The following is a 16649-nucleotide window of genomic DNA, read 5'->3' on the forward strand; positions in this document are numbered from 1 at the left end:
GAGGTCCCTTCCAACCCTGATAGTCTATGATTCTGCTCACCCACAGCTCTACCAATGCATCTCAGCCCTCCTGCGATATAGACACCCTTCTCCCTCCTCCTGCCCCTTTTTTTAATTCCAGGCCTCCTCCAAGTGGAGGGTGCCTATCATAGGATCCTTAAGTAATGAGTGTAAATGTCCCCTGTGGAGTGAGGTGAGATCTACCATGACACTTGTGGTCCAAGGTTGGATTTGAACCAGGTCTCCAGAAGTACAAGTCAAAAGCTTTATTTCACAATGCTGCATAGATCGTCCTGCTAAAATTATCCAGCCTCTTGCAGCAGCTGGCTTTGTGCTTCTGACTTGGCCAGAGATCATGGGCTGTCCCAGATATTGAAAGCATCCCTTTCACCTGTCCCCTCTCCCCCTCCTTGCAGATAACAGGACGTACCACTTCCAGGCTGAGGATGAACAAGAGTGTGTTGTGTAAGTGACAGCAACCGTCCTCTCCGCCCATCCTCCCCTTTCGCTGAGTGGGAATGGCTACTGGCCTTGCAGGAGAGAACAGGACCGCTGCCTCCTCTGCATATGCAAATGTGGAGGCACAGGCCCCGCCCATTTGAGATCCAGCAGGCTCTGCATTGGCTGGCATCAGGATTGGGGCTCTGAGACATAATTGAGCAGTCGGGCTTCTGCCCACAGAGCAGGGGGGCACAGATGTGCGAGCCAGAACGCTGCACTGAGTCTGGGGGCCCCCTTTCACCACTGCAGAATACAGGGCCCTCCGTTCCCATGGCAGGATGATCTGCTTCATAGGTTTGCATCCTGTGCCTGCTGTCTGGCTCCTGGGGCCCACAGAGGTGGTGAGCGCCACGTGTGAAGACACTGTGCTTGGCCCCTGCAGGGCGGGAGCACCTTGCATCCTCACTCTGCAGTGTGGAGGCAGCGGGGTCTAGTGGGTAGCACAGCGGCCTGGGAGTCAGGAGACATGGGTTCTGTTCCTGACCCTGCCACTGGCCTGCTGGGTAACCTTGGGCAAGTTACTTTCCCTGCTCTGTGTCTCAGTTTCCCCCGTATGAAAGGCAGATAACGATACTGTCCTGCTTCGCAAGGCGCTTTGAGATCTGCTGAGGAACTAGGCTATATATGAGCTCAGGATTGTTGTTTGTTATTACGGTGCCCTCTGTGCTCAAGATAGGAGCTTTGCGCAGAGGCAGGGCCCTGTTACCCACCGTACTGTTTCTCTAGCCTAGAAAGTCTTTTTGTTTCTCTTCCTCCCGGGATCCCTCCCTCGGTTTCCATTCCACTTGTCCCTCGCTGTGGGGTCCCTGTCTGAAGTCTCCCCTCTTCCCCCTCCCTGGCCAGCTGGGTGTCCGTGCTCCAGAACAGCAAGGATGAAGCTCTCAGCAACGCCTTCAAGGGTAACCCGAGCGGCTGTGCAGCCTCCGCCGGGGGCGTGACAGACGCTGGCCTGCAGGAGCTCACCAAGCTGGTCATTGGCGAGGTGAAGGGCATGCCAGGCAACAAGCAATGCTGTGACTGCGGGGCCCCAGGTAGGTCAGTGATGGGGGGACTTGGACGCTGTTGCAAGGGGCAGCCTCGGAACGTGCATGGGCCTGGTGCCCTTAGCCTGGCACTGGTCACATCACCGGCATTGTGAGCTTCGCTTTGCCTTGTGGCTTTAACCTGTGGCTGGCTCCGACCGGGATGCACACGCCGTCTCTGTGGTCTAGTTGGACACGACATGAGCCTGTGAGCATTCACACCCGGCTGTTGTTGGAAGCTGGATGCCAGCCGGGAGGGGTGGCGATCCCGGGACAAGGCCGGAGGTGAGGGATTTCTCCAGTGATGCCATACGGAGATCTGGGTAGAAAAGGACTAAGCGGCCGACCTGCAACGGGCCAGGAGGTGCCAGAGTGCAGGGGTCAGGCAGGGATGCGGGGAAGGATGTGCCGCCGGGGGGCTGTCACAGTCGCTCACTGGGCCTGTACTGCTTCTTGCAGATCCCACGTGGCTCTCCATCAACCTGGGCATCCTGACGTGTATTGAGTGCTCAGGCATTCACCGGGAGCTGGGGGTGCACTACTCCCGCATACAGTCCCTGACCCTGGACCTTCTCAGCACCTCCGAACTGCTGGTAAGCGGCTCCTGTGCGTAAGGGACCTCCAGCTCCTCCTTCCTCTTTTCTGCTTCTCCTTAGCACTCCGTCCCCTTCATCAGAGCCCCAGATTCACAGGCGTGGCCATGAAAGCTAAGCCTCGTGCAGCCCAGCTCGAGAGCCGGTCTCTTCTGTGACACTCCGACTAGATTTCAAAGGTTCCCATCGTTCTAGCGGGCAAAGATCTTGCAAGGTCCTCTCACAAATTCTCCTGAATCCGGCCCTGAAATGTGGCTTGGCCTCAACCCGTCTCTAGTGAAGGACGGATGTATCCATTATAGTTTTTCTTTAGCTTCTTTCTCTTGGCGTTTCTCCTTTCTCCGGGGTGTGACGCAAACCGCTACTAACCGGCGGGCAAGTCAAGCCACGGGGCTCCCAGGCACAGAAGCACCTGTGCTTATGGGGCTGGTTTTTCCCCCTCTCGTTCGTAGCTGGCGGTCAGTATCGGAAATGCCCGGTTTAACGAAATCATGGAGGCCACGCTGCCGGCGCAGGGGAATCTGAAGCCTTCATCAAGCAGCGATATGTGAGTAAGACACGGGGGAGTGAGCTCATGAGAGGGTGTGTGTCAGGCCCAGACCTGCTCGCTCTCATGGGCTCGCTTGGGAGGAGGGTGGAGGTGGCACTTTCCTCTAGGTGGGGCAGGGCAACCCATAGGTCGCCTAGTGTGCTAGCATTTGGGGGGCGGCATTTTGGGTCCTTAGGCAGCGGCTGGATCTTTGGCCGCCCCGGTTGTCGTTGGCATTTAGGCGGAGGGAGCTGGGGGAGGGCCGCCTGCAGCAAGTAACGGGGGGGGGAGGGGGAGCAGCACGCAGGGAAACCGCTCCCCGCCCCAGCTTACCTCTGCTCCGCTTCCTCCCCTGAGCACGCCGCCCCGCTCTGCTTCTCTCCCTCCCAGGATTGCAGCGCCAAACAGCTGTTTGGCGCCGCAAGCCTGGGAGGGGAGGAGAATTAGAACGGGGACGGTGTGCTCGGGGAGGAGGCGGAGCAGAGGTGAGCTGGGGTGGGGAGCTGCCGCACGGCTCCCTGGGCCAGGGGGAGCTGCTGCGGGTCGGGGGGGGAGGCCTCAGGGCGGAGGGGGGAGGCTGCCGCAGGAGGGGAGGGGGTGCAAGGTGGAAGTTTCGCCTAGGGCACGAAACGTCCTTGCACGCTCCCTGAGGTGGGGCCATCAGCAAATAGCTTCTCCAAACCCTACCTGCTGCCTCATCCCTTGTCCGGAGGTGTATTTCCTACTCTTGCTTTGCCCCTGTGCTCCCTGTCCAAAATCCACCAGCCCGAGGAGTCAGTCCAGAGGTGACGGTCTCTCTCTAGCAGTGCTGCAGGGCCAGCCACGCCTTTCCTTTCTGGTGCGGGGAGAGAGATCTGTTTGGTCCGGCGTGGTGACTTCGTCTCAGCTCAGGAATCTGCAGCAAGGCTGGGTGGCTGGGTGTGACTTCGCTGACCCAGCTCCCTCCCTCCCGCCCGCAGGAGCGCCAGGAAAGAATATATCGTGGCCAAATACATGGAGCGCAAGTATGTCCAGAAAGCCAGCAGGGATGAGCCGCACCGGCTCTGGGAAGCCATTCGCAACCGGGATCTCTTTGCCTTGTTACAAGCCTTTGCGGAGGGGCACGAACTAGCAAAACCCCTGGCTAGCCCCGACAGCCAGGTGAGCATTGCTTGCATGTCTGGATCCATCTCTTGTCTTGTACTTGGATTATCAGCCGTCCGGGGCAGAAGCCATCAGTGACCATGTTTGTTCTGCGTTTGCCCAGCGCCTGTCACATTGGGGGCCTGGTCCATGCCTTGGGCTCCTAGGTGCTACAGTTATACAAACCATAAATGGTGCTGGCTGGCAGCGCCATCCTGCAAGGGGTCACTCTCACTGCGCTGGCTGAGTTCTACAATCAGTGAGATTCATGCTTGATGCCAGCTGTGACCCCATCTCCATGCTGCGGCTCACAGACCCTGCCAGCTAAACCCTGTTGCTGCAGCGCTGGCTTTGCTGAGTTTCAAAGCGTCTAAGGCTAAAAGGGACCCTCTGATCGTCTAGTCTGACCTCCTGTATATCGCAGGCCATTAAATATGGCCCAGACGCCCCTGTGTTAAGCCCAAAGCATTTCAGTCCTCAGGAAACTGTGCATGCCACAGGCAGAGAACAGGAGAGACCAAGGTGCCACCAATACCCAAGGCCCCTGCAATGGCAGGGAACTGGTCATGTTAAGACGGGCGGGCAAACTTTTTGCCTGATGGCCACATCGGGTTTGTATGGCTGTGCCTCCCTAAACAGCCATGTGTGGCCCAGCCCCCGCCCCCTTTGGATCCTGCTGTCTAGGGTAGGGTTACCATATTTCAGCAAGCAAAAAAGAGGACGGGAGGAGCCCCGCCTAGGGTGACCAGATGTCCCAATTTTATAGGGACAGTCCCGATTTTTGTGTCTTTTTCTTATATAGGCTCCTATTACCCCCCACCCCCTGTCCTGATTTTTCACACTTGCTGTCTGGTCACCCTAGCCCCGCCCCTGCCCCTCCCACTTCCCGCCCCCCCAGAACCCCCAACCCTCCCCCCGTTCCTTGTCCCCTGACTGCCCCCTCCTGGGACCCCTGCCCCTAACTGCCCCCCGGGACTCCACTCCCTATCTAAGCCTCCTTGCCTCTTGTCCCCTGACTGCCCCAACCCTTATCCACACCCCCACCCCCAGACAGACCCCTGGGACTCCCACGCCCCATCCAACCACTCCCCACCCCCTGACAGCCCCCCCCAGAACTCCCAACCCATCTAAACCCCTCTGCTCCCTGTCCCCTGACTGCTCCGATCCCTCTCCACACTCCTGCCCCCTGACAGCCCCCCCCAGAACTCCCAACACATCTAAACCCCTCTGCTCCCTGTCCCCTGACTGCTCCGATCCCTCTCCACACTCCTGCCCCCTGACAGCTCCCCCCCAGAACTCCCAGCCCCCTACCCCCCGCTCCTTGTCCCCTGACTGCCCCCTCCTGGGACCCCTGCTCCTAACTGCCCTCCAGAACCCCACCCCCTACCTAAGACTCCCTGTTCCTTGTCCCCTAACTGCCCCTTCCTAAGACCCCCCCCCCCCCCAACTGCCCCCCAGGACCCTACCCACTACCTGTACCCTGACTGCCCAAAACTTTCTCCACTCCCCTCCAAAAGCCGCCCCAGAACCTCCCTGTCCCTTCTCCTGCCCCCCCCTTACCCTGCTGCTCAGAACAGGGTGTTGGGCTCTGTGCCAGCCGGACACATGGCTGAGCTCCCCTGCAAAACACAAAACCCGGTCCCTGGCCCTGCACAGGGTTGCCGGAGCGGGCTGCAGGAGGAGGAGCTGCCGGCCGGCTCAGAATGCAGGGAGGGGGGGGTGGGAGGAGGAAGCTGCTCTGGAGTCCAGCCCGGGACTTTCCTGCAGCCCTCCCAGCCGGGGGAGGGGGAAATCCCGGACATTGTGAGTGCTTCACAAATTCCCCCCGGACGCTATTTTTAGCACACAAAAGGAGGACATGTCCGGGTAAATCCGGACGAATGGTAACCCTAGTCTAGGGTTACCATATTTAAAAAATAAAAAAAAGAGGACCCTCCACGGGGCCCTGGCCCCGCCCCTTTCCCACCCCATTCCCCGCCCCAACTCCGCCCATTCCACACCCCAACTCCACCCCTTCCCCGCCCATTCCCCAAAGTCCCAGCCCTAACTCCCCCTCCTTCCTCCCAGCCACGCGGAAAGGGCTGCCCCAGTGCTACCGGCTTCACGGTTTGCCGGGCAGCCCCCAGACCCTGCGCCCCCGGCCAGCGCTTCCCCAGCACAGCTGGAGCCCGGGAGGGGAAGCGGCCAGCCGGGGGCGCAGGGTCTGGAGGCTGCCCGGCAAACCGTGAAGCCGGTAGCGCTCGGGCTTCGGGCAGCCCCCATGCCTCCGGACCCTGCACTGCCGGAGCAGAGCAGCTGGAGCCCGGGAGGGGAAGTGCCCGGCCGGCGGTGCAGGGTCCGGAGGCAAGGGGGCTGCCTGAAGCCGGAGCGCTCGGGCAGCTCGGCTCTTAAACAGAGCCGAAGAGTCAGGGGAGGAGCAGAGCAGACGCGGGAGGGGAAGTGCCCGGCTGGTATTTTCCCGGACATGTTCGGCTTTTTGGAAATTTCCCCCGGACGGGGGTTTGATTACCAAAAAGCCGGACATGTCCGGGGAAAAAACCGGACGTATGGTAACCCTACTGCTGTCCCTTGCCTCGGCAGTTGATGCTAAGCAACACCAGATGTTCCTCCTCATCTCTGGGGTTGAGGACACGTCTTCTGCAGGGTTCTCAGGAGATGAGTGGCCATCAAACCCACAACCCCTACTGGGACGCTGCCCGATCAGGGCTCAAAGAAGAATTAGATAAGTTCATGGAGGATCTATCCTTCATTAGCTAAAATGGTCAGGGATGCAACCCCATGTGCCGGATGTCCCTAGCCTCTGACTGCCTGAAACTGGGAGCGGATGATGGGATGGATCACTCAATGATTGCCTGTTTTGTTCATTCCCTCTGAGGCACCTGGCGTTGGCCACTGTAAGAAGACAGATGGACCCAGTATGGCCGTTCTTATGTTCTCTTGTGAGCTGAATGTGCCATGCCAAGCTGCGCTGTAGTGGAGAGAAGGTTAATGTTGCTTTTCCTCCCCCTGTGACAGGACCAGGGTGAGTTGGCTCTTCACCTGGCTGTGCGTTATGCAGACAAGTCCTCCCTCCCGCTGGTGGACTTCATCATTCAGAATGGGTAAGCCTCACCCAGGGAGGAGGGCAGGTGACAGGCGGCAGGCTGACATCCATAGCATCTTGGGCTGGGAACATGTCAGGTCTCATAAGCTAAGCAGGTGCTGGCCTGGTCAACACTGGGAGGGGAGGCTCCACACAAAAAATCCATGTGACTTAGAGCTCTCCTGCCTGGGAGACCCACTGTACTGCTGGAGGTGTATTCTCCACTGGGTTCAGGCCTTCATCACCTGCATTTGAAGGCGGTTAATCAGAAAGCTGGTGGGATTTGCAGCTGACCCTAACATGGGAGGAATTGCAAGGACAGAGGATTAATGCAAAGGTACCAAGGGAGGTTAGAAATTGGGGCAGAAAATAACAGAGATTTGATTTAGAACAAATCACGGGGGGAGGGACTAATCCAAAAGGCAGATGATAATGCAGGGAAGGGGGAGATCTCTAGAAACTGGGGGTGGTGGAAGAGAGACCTGTCATAAGATCTATCCAGTAAGCTGTCCACTGGCCCGTGTAATTATGGGCTGGCTCCATGGCCGTATTCTACAATGGAGCACAGAGGTAATTGCTCTTCATGTGACCCCAGCTGGAATTCCGTGCTCCTCGTTCTCAGCATGAGAAGGCTGAAGCCGGACTAGAAGGAATTTGGAGAACAACGATGTCAGGAACTGGGGAGGGAGAAGGACTCTCTTGACATAGTTCCCCTGTGTGGGAACAAAAATCTCACTGCTGTTGACTGGCAGCGCACCTTTCATACACAGATCTCAGTGTCCCTGATTCTCCCATCCCCCACAAGAGGCAGGTCAGGAGCCTTCTCCCCATTTTAGAGATGGGGAAACTGAGGCACAGAGTGGGGCAGTGATGTACTTAAGTTCAAGCGGGTCCGTGGCAGGGCTGGGAATAGAACCCACATCTCCTGACTCCCAGACCCCCAACTAGGCAGCGCTGTCTCTCTGGTGGGAGATGTTCTTTGCTGCTGCCTGCGTCTTCAACTGCCTTTGCCTGACTGTGCAGGGGGAACGTGGACAAGGCAACTCCGGACGGGAACACGGCTCTGCACTACAGTGCTCAGTACAACCAGCCCAACTGTCTCAAGCTGCTGCTGAAAGGGAAAGCCGCCATAAACACAGGTAGGGAACGTGGGGTAGACGGGGCAAGGAGCGCAGCCAGAGGGAGGTTGGAGGGGAAGCCATGCGATGCTCCAGCCCTATGGAATTGTGGTGGGAGGAGGGAAATCGGAACAGATTTTAAAATGGGGCTATCTGGATTGCTCCCAAAAATTTTATGGAAGAACAAAGGGGCCGGGGCCAGCCGGTGTCTAGCTCTCTGTCCTAGGTCCTTATCTGACTCCCCTTACTGTTGTATCTGAGCGTGTCAAAATCTGTAATGTATTTGTCCTCATAACAGCTCTGTGAGGTAGGGGAAGTCCTGGTATTCTAATTTACAGGTGGGGAAACTGAGGCACAGAGCAGGGAAATGACTTGCCCAAGGTCTGTAGCAGAGCCGGGAATAGAACCCAGGTCTCCCAAGTCCCAGGCTAATGCCTGAACCACTAGATCATCCTTCCTCTGTCTCTTGTCTTAATACACATTCCACCCTGCAGGGAGACTGGAAAAACTACAAAGATTATCTTGTGCTTAACACAGCACCTTCCATCGGAGGGTCTTCATGCACCTTATTAACTAAGGAATTCAGTGCACAGGGAGGAGATAAGTAGCATTATCTCTGTGATACAAATGGGGAAACTGAGGCACAGAGCAGGTCCGTGGCAGAATAGAACTTGGGTCTCTTGACTCCATGTCCAGTGCCCTATCCACTACAATGATTCCTCGTTTTTATTCTAACAGGTTATGCATAATCCTTGTCTACACATTAGAACCAGGTCAAACTGGTTTTGTGTGTGTAATAGAGACGCTAACCCATATTTACCACCTAGTCACAACCAGTTTTGGAACATTTCTTAGTTTTTAAACTTTTAATTGACTTAAATCACTGTAAAACCTTTAAAGGCTATTATGCAGTGATCGGTCTTGTATTGTGGTGTTCTGAATTTAATAGGACTCTTTTCAATCAATTCCTCATTTAATTTCAGCACTGGTCTAATGTCATTATTCCCAATTCAGTCACTTAGCATTTAGTTAATGCCACTTTTACAATACCTTGCACTTCATTCAATATTGTCGACTTAGAAACATTTATGTAGTTTGGCTGTTCCCCTTCAGCGTCAATTTTTTATTTTGGTTTCTTTTTTAATCATTGAGTAGACTAGAGGTTAATGACCGAGCGGCTTGCTTTGTGGAGTGTGTGTGTTTGGTGAGCTGTAATATATGGCTGTGTCTTCAATTCACAGTTAGCTGTGGCTTTTTCCTTGGGTGTTATTCTACACACACACACACACACACACACACACACACACACACACACACACACACACACACACACACACACACACACACACACACACACACACACACACACACACACACACACACACACACACACCCTCTGACCTCAATATGCTTTAAACCCAGGCTCTCTAGCCCACCTGGGGGTGGGTTAGCCCAGGCACTCCTTTCCCTCAGGCTGGAAGGGTAACCTTCCCACTTTGCAGTATGGATGCAGGCTAACCCCCTGGAGTGCTAAGAGTCCTCCAATGCCTTCCCACAATTGCCCCCATGTGCCTAGAAGGGCAGACAAGTTGAAACATCGCCTTTTATCATCTAAAACCAAATTCCGTTTTTCGGGCCCTGATGCCTATTTTGTTCAGAAATTTAAGTTAATTTATTGCATTTAAAAAAAAAAAGGAAACACTTTTTATAAAAAGCTCGAAAGAGAATCGAAACATTTCTCTTGATCCAATCTGAAGTATTTTTTTGGATTTTCAGTCTGTGGAAATTTGAGATTTCAACTTTCCCTCCCCCCCCCCCTTGATTCGGGATGGGGAATTCTTTTTAACAAAATCTCAAATTCTCCTGGGACGTGAAACTCGTTTCCTGCCTGGTTTTAGTTATTGACCCCAAGGCTGCGTGGAACGGAGCAGGAGCAAACTCATGCAGTTACCCACTCACTGGAGCGTGTTATGGGGGTGCAGAAGAGCTGGGCTCGGTGCAGGCTGGTTTAATCCTGCCCGCCGTCTCCGGACGACAGTCCAAGCACAGAAACGGCCCTGAGCCTGGTGGTCAGATCTGGGGCCCTCTCTGATTCAGGGAGCGGTGGCTCAATGGGGCTTTGGTGCTCACTGATCTGCGTTGGGCATCCCTTTGCGCTGGGGGGGCGAGAGCGAGGGGTGCTCTTGCGGGGGGGGCCCTGGTGACTCATCCCTGGCCTCCTCTGCAGTGAATGCAGCAAGCGAGACGGCCCTGGACGTAGCAAGGAGGCACAAACACCTCGAGTGTGAAGAGCTGGTAGGTCGAGCGCTTTGTGTTCATGGTAACGTAGGCCGGTTGCTGCGCGGGGAGGGGGAAGGGGATCTGCTGTCGGGGTGGGGAACAGGCACCTGGGATGGGGCAAGGATGGAGGTGGGCAGAATGTGGGGTAAGGTCCTTTCCCGGGCTGGAGATAGGAAGAAGCAGGGTCCCTGCTGTCGAGCCTGGATGACTCCTGCCACGGGGCAGAGAAGGGAGGCAAGTTTGGGGGTACTGTGCCGTGGGGGAGGGGTGGGTCGAGGGCATGCAGGATGGGAGAGGATCAGGGCTCTGCCGAGGAGCTGAATCTTCCCCTCGCACCCCAAATTTCTGGCAGCTTGAGCAAGCACAGGCCGGGAAGCTAAACCTGCAGGTGCACTTGGAGTACAACTGGGAGGCCTCTCAGGAATACGCCTACGACAGCGAGGACGAGCTGGAGGAGAAGGTACTGCTCTCCCGAGCAGCGTGTGCGTGCGTCCCTGGCCTCCGCCAGGCTGGGGTTCTGGGATGGGCAGAGCCCTTCCTGCCAGGCCCAGGGCCACCTCCCTACAGGGGCAAGCGGGACTCCTACCCTCATGGCGGTTCTTGGGGTCCCCAGCAGTGAGAGTCCCTTCGTTACTCCTCTGCCTCTAGCGTGAGGGAATCTTGCTGGTGGTAACTGCCACCAGCCTCTCGAGCATTCCTCGCCGGGCACCCGAGTCCCCTTAGAAGCATTTGACTGTGACCCCCAGCCCCTGACGCTGGCTACTCGCAGGAATCCCAGACGCTCTGCCCCCAGAGAGCAGGGGGCCTTAGTTTTTACCTTAAACCACTGCCCCTGTGTCACACACGCAACGTGTAATGGAACCAAAGCAGGTTTATTTGAGAGAGAGAACGGAGATTTCCCCCCTGGAAACAAGAGCGAGTGATCGAAACAAATGGTTACCTTGCAAAACAAAATCAGCAAATGCAAACCAGGGCCTCCACTTCTTAAGAGTTCCCTTTCCTAGCGAATAAAGGAGATGTCCCCCCACCCCACAGTGCAATCTGTTGCAGAGCTGGCTAGCTTCACGGGAACCAGGATCCAAACTTTCCCGAAAACCAGCCTGGCTCTTTGGCTTGCCCACTAGCCCAGCACATTGCTAGTCAAGCCAAGAGCAGCGGAGGAACCCGGCACCTGGATGGCCGGACAAAGAGCAGCAGAAGCTAGGTTCCTTTAACATAGTGGGGAGGTGATTATGCTGAGCACCTACATGATGGGCACCAAGCTCCTGAGAGGGGTGGTTTTGCTGAGGGTCTCTGGGCAGCAGCAAGGAAGCAGTGGTTGTTTTTTCCACCCCCATCCAGCTGAGCCCGCTGCAGCGATCCTTCAAGTCCACGTCGTCCCCAACTACGGGCCAGCCCGCCCTCGTCCCCCAGAACCGGTGGAGCTGCACTGGCATGGACATCAGCAACAAGACCTACGAGACCATCCTGGTCCCCTCGCGGCCCATCCAGCGGCGGTCACAGAGCGAGGAGATCCCCCCACCGCTGCCCATCAAAAACCCGACCAGAGGTGGCTCCAGAACCAAACCGGGGCAGAGCCCAGCAGGTGAGCTTGTCCCCCGCTCAGCCAGGCCAAGGGAGGTCGATCGCGCTGGTGAGAGCAAAGCTCTGAAGATCCGTCCCTATTGAGAACAGGATTTATCCTCCAGCCAAGCTTTCTGCTTTGCCTCAGGCCTGTGGGACTCTGGGACCAGCTGGCCCAGGAAGGGTGGAGGCGGCCCGGACACTGGAGAATAACCAGGGATGTTAGTTCTCTTGTGTCCCAAATACAGCTGTGTTTGAGGGGAGTTTCAGGGCTGGGGAGAAGATCCCGGCTGGTTCTTAGTCTGACCTGGCTTGGCCATTCCTGGAAAGGGCTCTGCAGGCCACGCGTGCCATGACTCCGCTCCCCAATGGGAAATCAAAACCGCGGGGCACTCAAAGGCCAAGCAAACGCATGGGGAGCTCTCTGCTGGGGCACATCACTTCCTGATCTCCCGTACCCTCTGTCCCAGATCGCCCAGAGCTCCCGCGTCAGGCCTCCGAGCCCCAGTTCTCTGCGTCGTCAGAGGCACCTGCCTGCCGACACCTGTCCACATCCAGCGCTCCCAGCACCTTGGACGGCTGTGCTTCCCGGCCGCCGTCCACCTCCCGAAGTCCCCCGGAAGCCAGACGCACAGTCTACTGGGAAACCCGCTCAGAGACCGAGAGCGGCAGCCAGCGGAGGACGTTGGAGACCAATCAGACAACAGCCCAGCAGCCTGCCGCTGGGACGTCGCCGGAACAGGGGCAGATAACCCCAGTCAAGTTCAGGTAGGAAGTGGACCCCCTGTGGGATAGGAGCGCCCCCTAGTGGCAGGAGAGGTGTTGGATTACCTGGGCAGGGTTTTGCACCATTGACGGGGTTTGCACAACCTGCTAGATGTGATGGCGTTGATCAGCTCAGGAGGAGCCCAAATTGCACCCCAAGGGCCAAACGATCCAGGGTTTGGCCCTTGGATGCCTTTCCGCCACATGGGGAATTCTTCACGGGGAAAGGGACGAAACAGGCGAAACCCTGTGTCCGTGCAACTTCCATATCATTGCAAATATTCAGCCCTATCGCTCCCCTGGTGCAACAAAGCTGGTTCTGGTGGGACCCGACTGAGAATGTCAATTCAGGACAAATTGCTTAGAGCAGGGCAGTTACAGCCCAAGGCTGGGGTTCCTTTGCACACCAAGGCAAACCAAACCAGCCAGACAGAGAAGACTTCGGTTTTACCCCACTGGCTAACCACTAGTCATACCAGCAATTCCCTTCGACACTCCAGTTTCCCAGTATCACCACCAGTGCCACTCGTTATGGGGACAAATGGTTATGAAAACCAATACCCCAGTAAAAGAAAAGAGGTTCTCTCGATCCCAAAGAACCAAGCCCCAGACCCAGGTCAATATACAAATCAGATCTTACCCACAAATCATGCTGTTGCCAATCCTTTAGAATCTAAAATCTAAAGGTTTATTCATAAAAGGAAAAAGATAGAGATGAGAGCTAACATTGGTTAAATGGAATCCGTGTTATACAGTAATGGCAAAGTTCTTGGGTCAGGCTTGTAGCAGTGATAGAATAAACTGCAGGTTCAAATCAAGTCTCTGGAATACATCCCCCAGCTGGGATGGGTCATTCAATCCTTTGTTCAAAGCTTCAGTGTAGACAGCAAAGATCTTCCAGAGGTATGAAACAGGATTGAAGATAAGATGGAGATGAGGTAGCTGCTTTTTATAGTCTTTCTTTGTTCCAAATACAAGCATTTGGGCACATGGCAAGAAAAAACCTTAGAGTTCCGTCTGTAGGCATGTCCCTGCATACCTTGCTGAGTCACAAGGTGTATCTGCCTTCTTTCAATGGGTCAATTGTATCTCTGATGGCCCTTAATGGGCCATCAAGCAGGCTAGGCAGAGCTGACTCTAAATTGTCTGGGGTGTCACCCAGAAGCATACAACAAGTTTGAAATACAGACAGTATAGAGCCAATATTCGTAACTTCAACTACAAACATGATACACGCATACAGATAGCATAATCAGAAAATCATAACCTTTCCATAGACCCCTTATATGACAACCTTTGTACAACATTTACTGCAAATATATAACAGTGATTGAAACAGTGATCTATACGGTTACAGATTCTGTCAATAACGTCCCACTGGGCGGCTTGTTTGACCCCGGCACTGCTGTGCAGTCCTGCAGCTGGTGCTGTTTAGTGGGGAGCTGGGGTTGAAGGAGGGGAGAAAAAGCCATTGTGGAGGGGAAGGTGTGGGGGCGGGGGGCTCTGTGGAAGAAACCATTGGCTAGAATAAGTCCATGCTTTGGAGGGGGAGCCCACTGGGGTCTCGTGGTGGGCGGAGAGGGTGGGAAACATCCCATCTTCCTGATGGTTTGAAGCAACCCCTCACCCCTCTGTCCTCAGCTCAGAAAGCACCCGGTCTTACCGGCGGATCAGCGGCGGCTCGGTGGGGAAATCCTCCGGCTTGGCCATCTCCCCGCAAAGCTCGGGCTGCCCCGAGGACTTGCCTTCCAGCAAGGCGCCGAGTCCAGTACAGAACACTCCCCCTGTACCCATGCCCAGGAGGTTTGCTCCGGTAAGTCACACGGGAAGGGGGCTGGTCCCTGTCTCTTTGTGGCTCCACTGCCCGTCTCTGTGGCTTTGATTTTTTTTTTCCAGCTACTCTCACATTCCCTTGCCAGCTGTGAAATTTCCAGTGACCACTCCCTCCCGCGCCAATGTATGTGCCCATCCCCCTGCTCTGCCTGTCTGATTTGGGCTCCCTGTTGGAGTGAAGGGTGCAGCTGTAACCCACTGATCAGTGTATGTTACGTGTCCCTGATCTACAGAGGATATGGATCTGTCTCTCTCTAGCCCAAGTTGCAGAGACTCCGGCTTGGTCTACATGACATACTTACTTTGGTGGAACTACGTCCCTCAGGTGTGAAAAATCCACCTCCCTGAGCAACGTAGTGAAACTGACCTAACCCGCTGTGTGTACGGTGCTATGTCGGCAGGAGAGCGTCTCCCACCGATACAGCTACTGCCTCTCGCGGAGGTGGCGGTGTTAAGCTGAGGGGAGAGCTCTCTCTCACCAGCCATGCTGTCAATTCGTAATGTAGACCTGCCCTCCCAGGTTTAGATCCGGAGGTCCCCGGTTCAGTTCTCCTATGTGTCCGTTAAGATGGTGGCCATCACCGCGATTCCAGATGTGTGGGGGGTGTTTGGGGCTGGTCCTCACTCCTGCAGATGGGCGTGGCTTGTTAACGAAGGGCTGGTGGCCGGCTGCGTGCCTCCTGGGAGGAGAGAAACTGGTCCTGCTGGGCCTACCTTGGAGGATGAGGCTGGGGCACTTACCGCCTCAAAGGGAGTAAAATCCCCATGTGCTGTGGGGCTTGTGGAGCAGATGCTTCACCCATTACACTGGGGCTGTGGAAATCCTGGCTACAAGGGCCACAGGCTGAGCTGGGAATCTTCTGGGCACAGTTGTTACCGTGGCTACAAACCGATTGGGAAAGGCTGGGTCAGGGAGGAGTGGGCAAAGGGGAAAGAAGTGATAGGTGGGTGGGGGGAAGAGGCTTGGGCTGGGGAAGTGGGGGGCAGGCAGGGGCACGGTTCTTTAACCCGATGTGCCCCCACACCATGGACACCCCCCACCCGGTGATGCCTTGGAGCAATGCATAGCTGGGGTGGGAGGGGGAGCCTTAGCAGCAGGCGTTTCCCTGAGCCAGGACTCTGGAGACATGTGCCGTTTGCTTGCGCAGGCCAAGGTGAGGCAGAAGAGGGCGATGGCTCTGGTGGACTGCAAGGGGGAGAGGGCCCGGGAGCTGACCTTCTCCAAGGGCGAGGTGATCGTGGTGACCCGGGAGGAGGATGAGCAGACCTGGGTGAGTGCGGCTGCTCTGCGGCTCCTTGGACTACTGGGCTAGGCCCCGGCTGGGGAGCCCAGGCCCTGGGTTCTAGCCTTGGGGCCGAGGCTCTTGTTCCTCCGGGATCCGCTCTTGTACTGTCCCGGTCCCCTAGGAGGGTGCTAGATCAGGGCCCAGGGGGGATTAGATTAATGTTTAGGGGATGCTTCTGCTTCCATCTCCACTGACCCCTCTGGTCTAGGGTGACCAGGTTTCCGGTTTTCGACCGGAACACTTGCTCGAAAAGGGATCCTGGTGGCTCCGGTCAGCACCACTGACTGGGCTGTTAAAAGTCTGGTGGTGCTGCGGCGCTAAGGCAGGGTAGTCCCTACCTGGCCTGGCTGGCACCGGAAGCAGCCAGCAGGTCTGGCTCCTAGGCAGGGGGCCATGGGGCTGCGTGCGCTGCCCCCGCCCCGAGCACCGGCTCTGCACTCCCATTGGCTGGAAACCGGCCAATAGGAGGTGGGGGGAGGACGATGCCTGCAGGCAAGAGCAGCGCATGGAGCCTCCTGGCTCTTCCTCCCCCCCCCTCATCTCCCTTCCCCCCCCCCCCCCCCGCTTAAGACCCTGATCTGCTGGCTGTTTCCATGGCATGTGAATCATGGTGCCAGGGCGGGCAGGCAGGCAGCCTGCCTTAGCTCGCCACTGACCGGGAGCCGCCCGAGGTAAGCCCATGCGCCAACCCCCTGTCCCCCCCTCAAACCTAGAGCACCCTCCTGTACCCCAATCCCCTGCCTCAACCCACAGCCCCCTCCCGCAATCCGAATCCCTCGGCCCCAGCCTGGAGCCCCACTCCTGCACCCCAAACCCCTCATCCCCAGTCCCACCCCAGAGTCCGCACCGCCAGTCGGAGCCCTCACCCCTTCCCACACCCCAACTCCCTACCCCAGCCCGGAACCCCCTGCCACACCCTGAACCCCTCATTTCTGGCCCCACCCCAGATACCCCC

The 16649-nt window shown here is 56.5% G+C and overlaps 1 protein-coding gene across 2 annotated transcripts in view; it reads left to right on the forward strand.

Annotated features, from left to right (window-relative positions):
- The window catches only part of ASAP3 (ArfGAP with SH3 domain, ankyrin repeat and PH domain 3), a 64718-nt gene that overhangs the window by 43678 nt on the left and 4391 nt on the right, over window positions 1-16649 (forward strand). Inside the window, exons 14-26 of one of the 2 annotated variants that reach the window (XM_065577019.1) lie at window positions 417-465; window positions 1345-1532; window positions 1983-2116; window positions 2569-2663; window positions 3605-3785; window positions 6783-6868; window positions 7873-7988; window positions 10195-10262; window positions 10600-10707; window positions 11589-11832; window positions 12281-12578; window positions 14217-14388; window positions 15557-15679. In XM_065577019.1, the coding sequence (XP_065433091.1) occupies window positions 417-465; window positions 1345-1532; window positions 1983-2116; window positions 2569-2663; window positions 3605-3785; window positions 6783-6868; window positions 7873-7988; window positions 10195-10262; window positions 10600-10707; window positions 11589-11832; window positions 12281-12578; window positions 14217-14388; window positions 15557-15679 (1862 nt within the window). The remainder of the gene's footprint in view (window positions 1-416; window positions 466-1344; window positions 1533-1982; window positions 2117-2568; window positions 2664-3604; window positions 3786-6782; window positions 6869-7872; window positions 7989-10194; window positions 10263-10599; window positions 10708-11588; window positions 11833-12280; window positions 12579-14216; window positions 14389-15556; window positions 15680-16649) is intronic. The other variant, XM_065577020.1, reaches the window with a different exon arrangement.

The sequence above is a fragment of the Chrysemys picta genome, chromosome 23, assembly GCF_011386835.1.
Source record: "Chrysemys picta bellii isolate R12L10 chromosome 23, ASM1138683v2, whole genome shotgun sequence".
Taxonomy (NCBI): domain Eukaryota; kingdom Metazoa; phylum Chordata; order Testudines; family Emydidae; genus Chrysemys; species Chrysemys picta.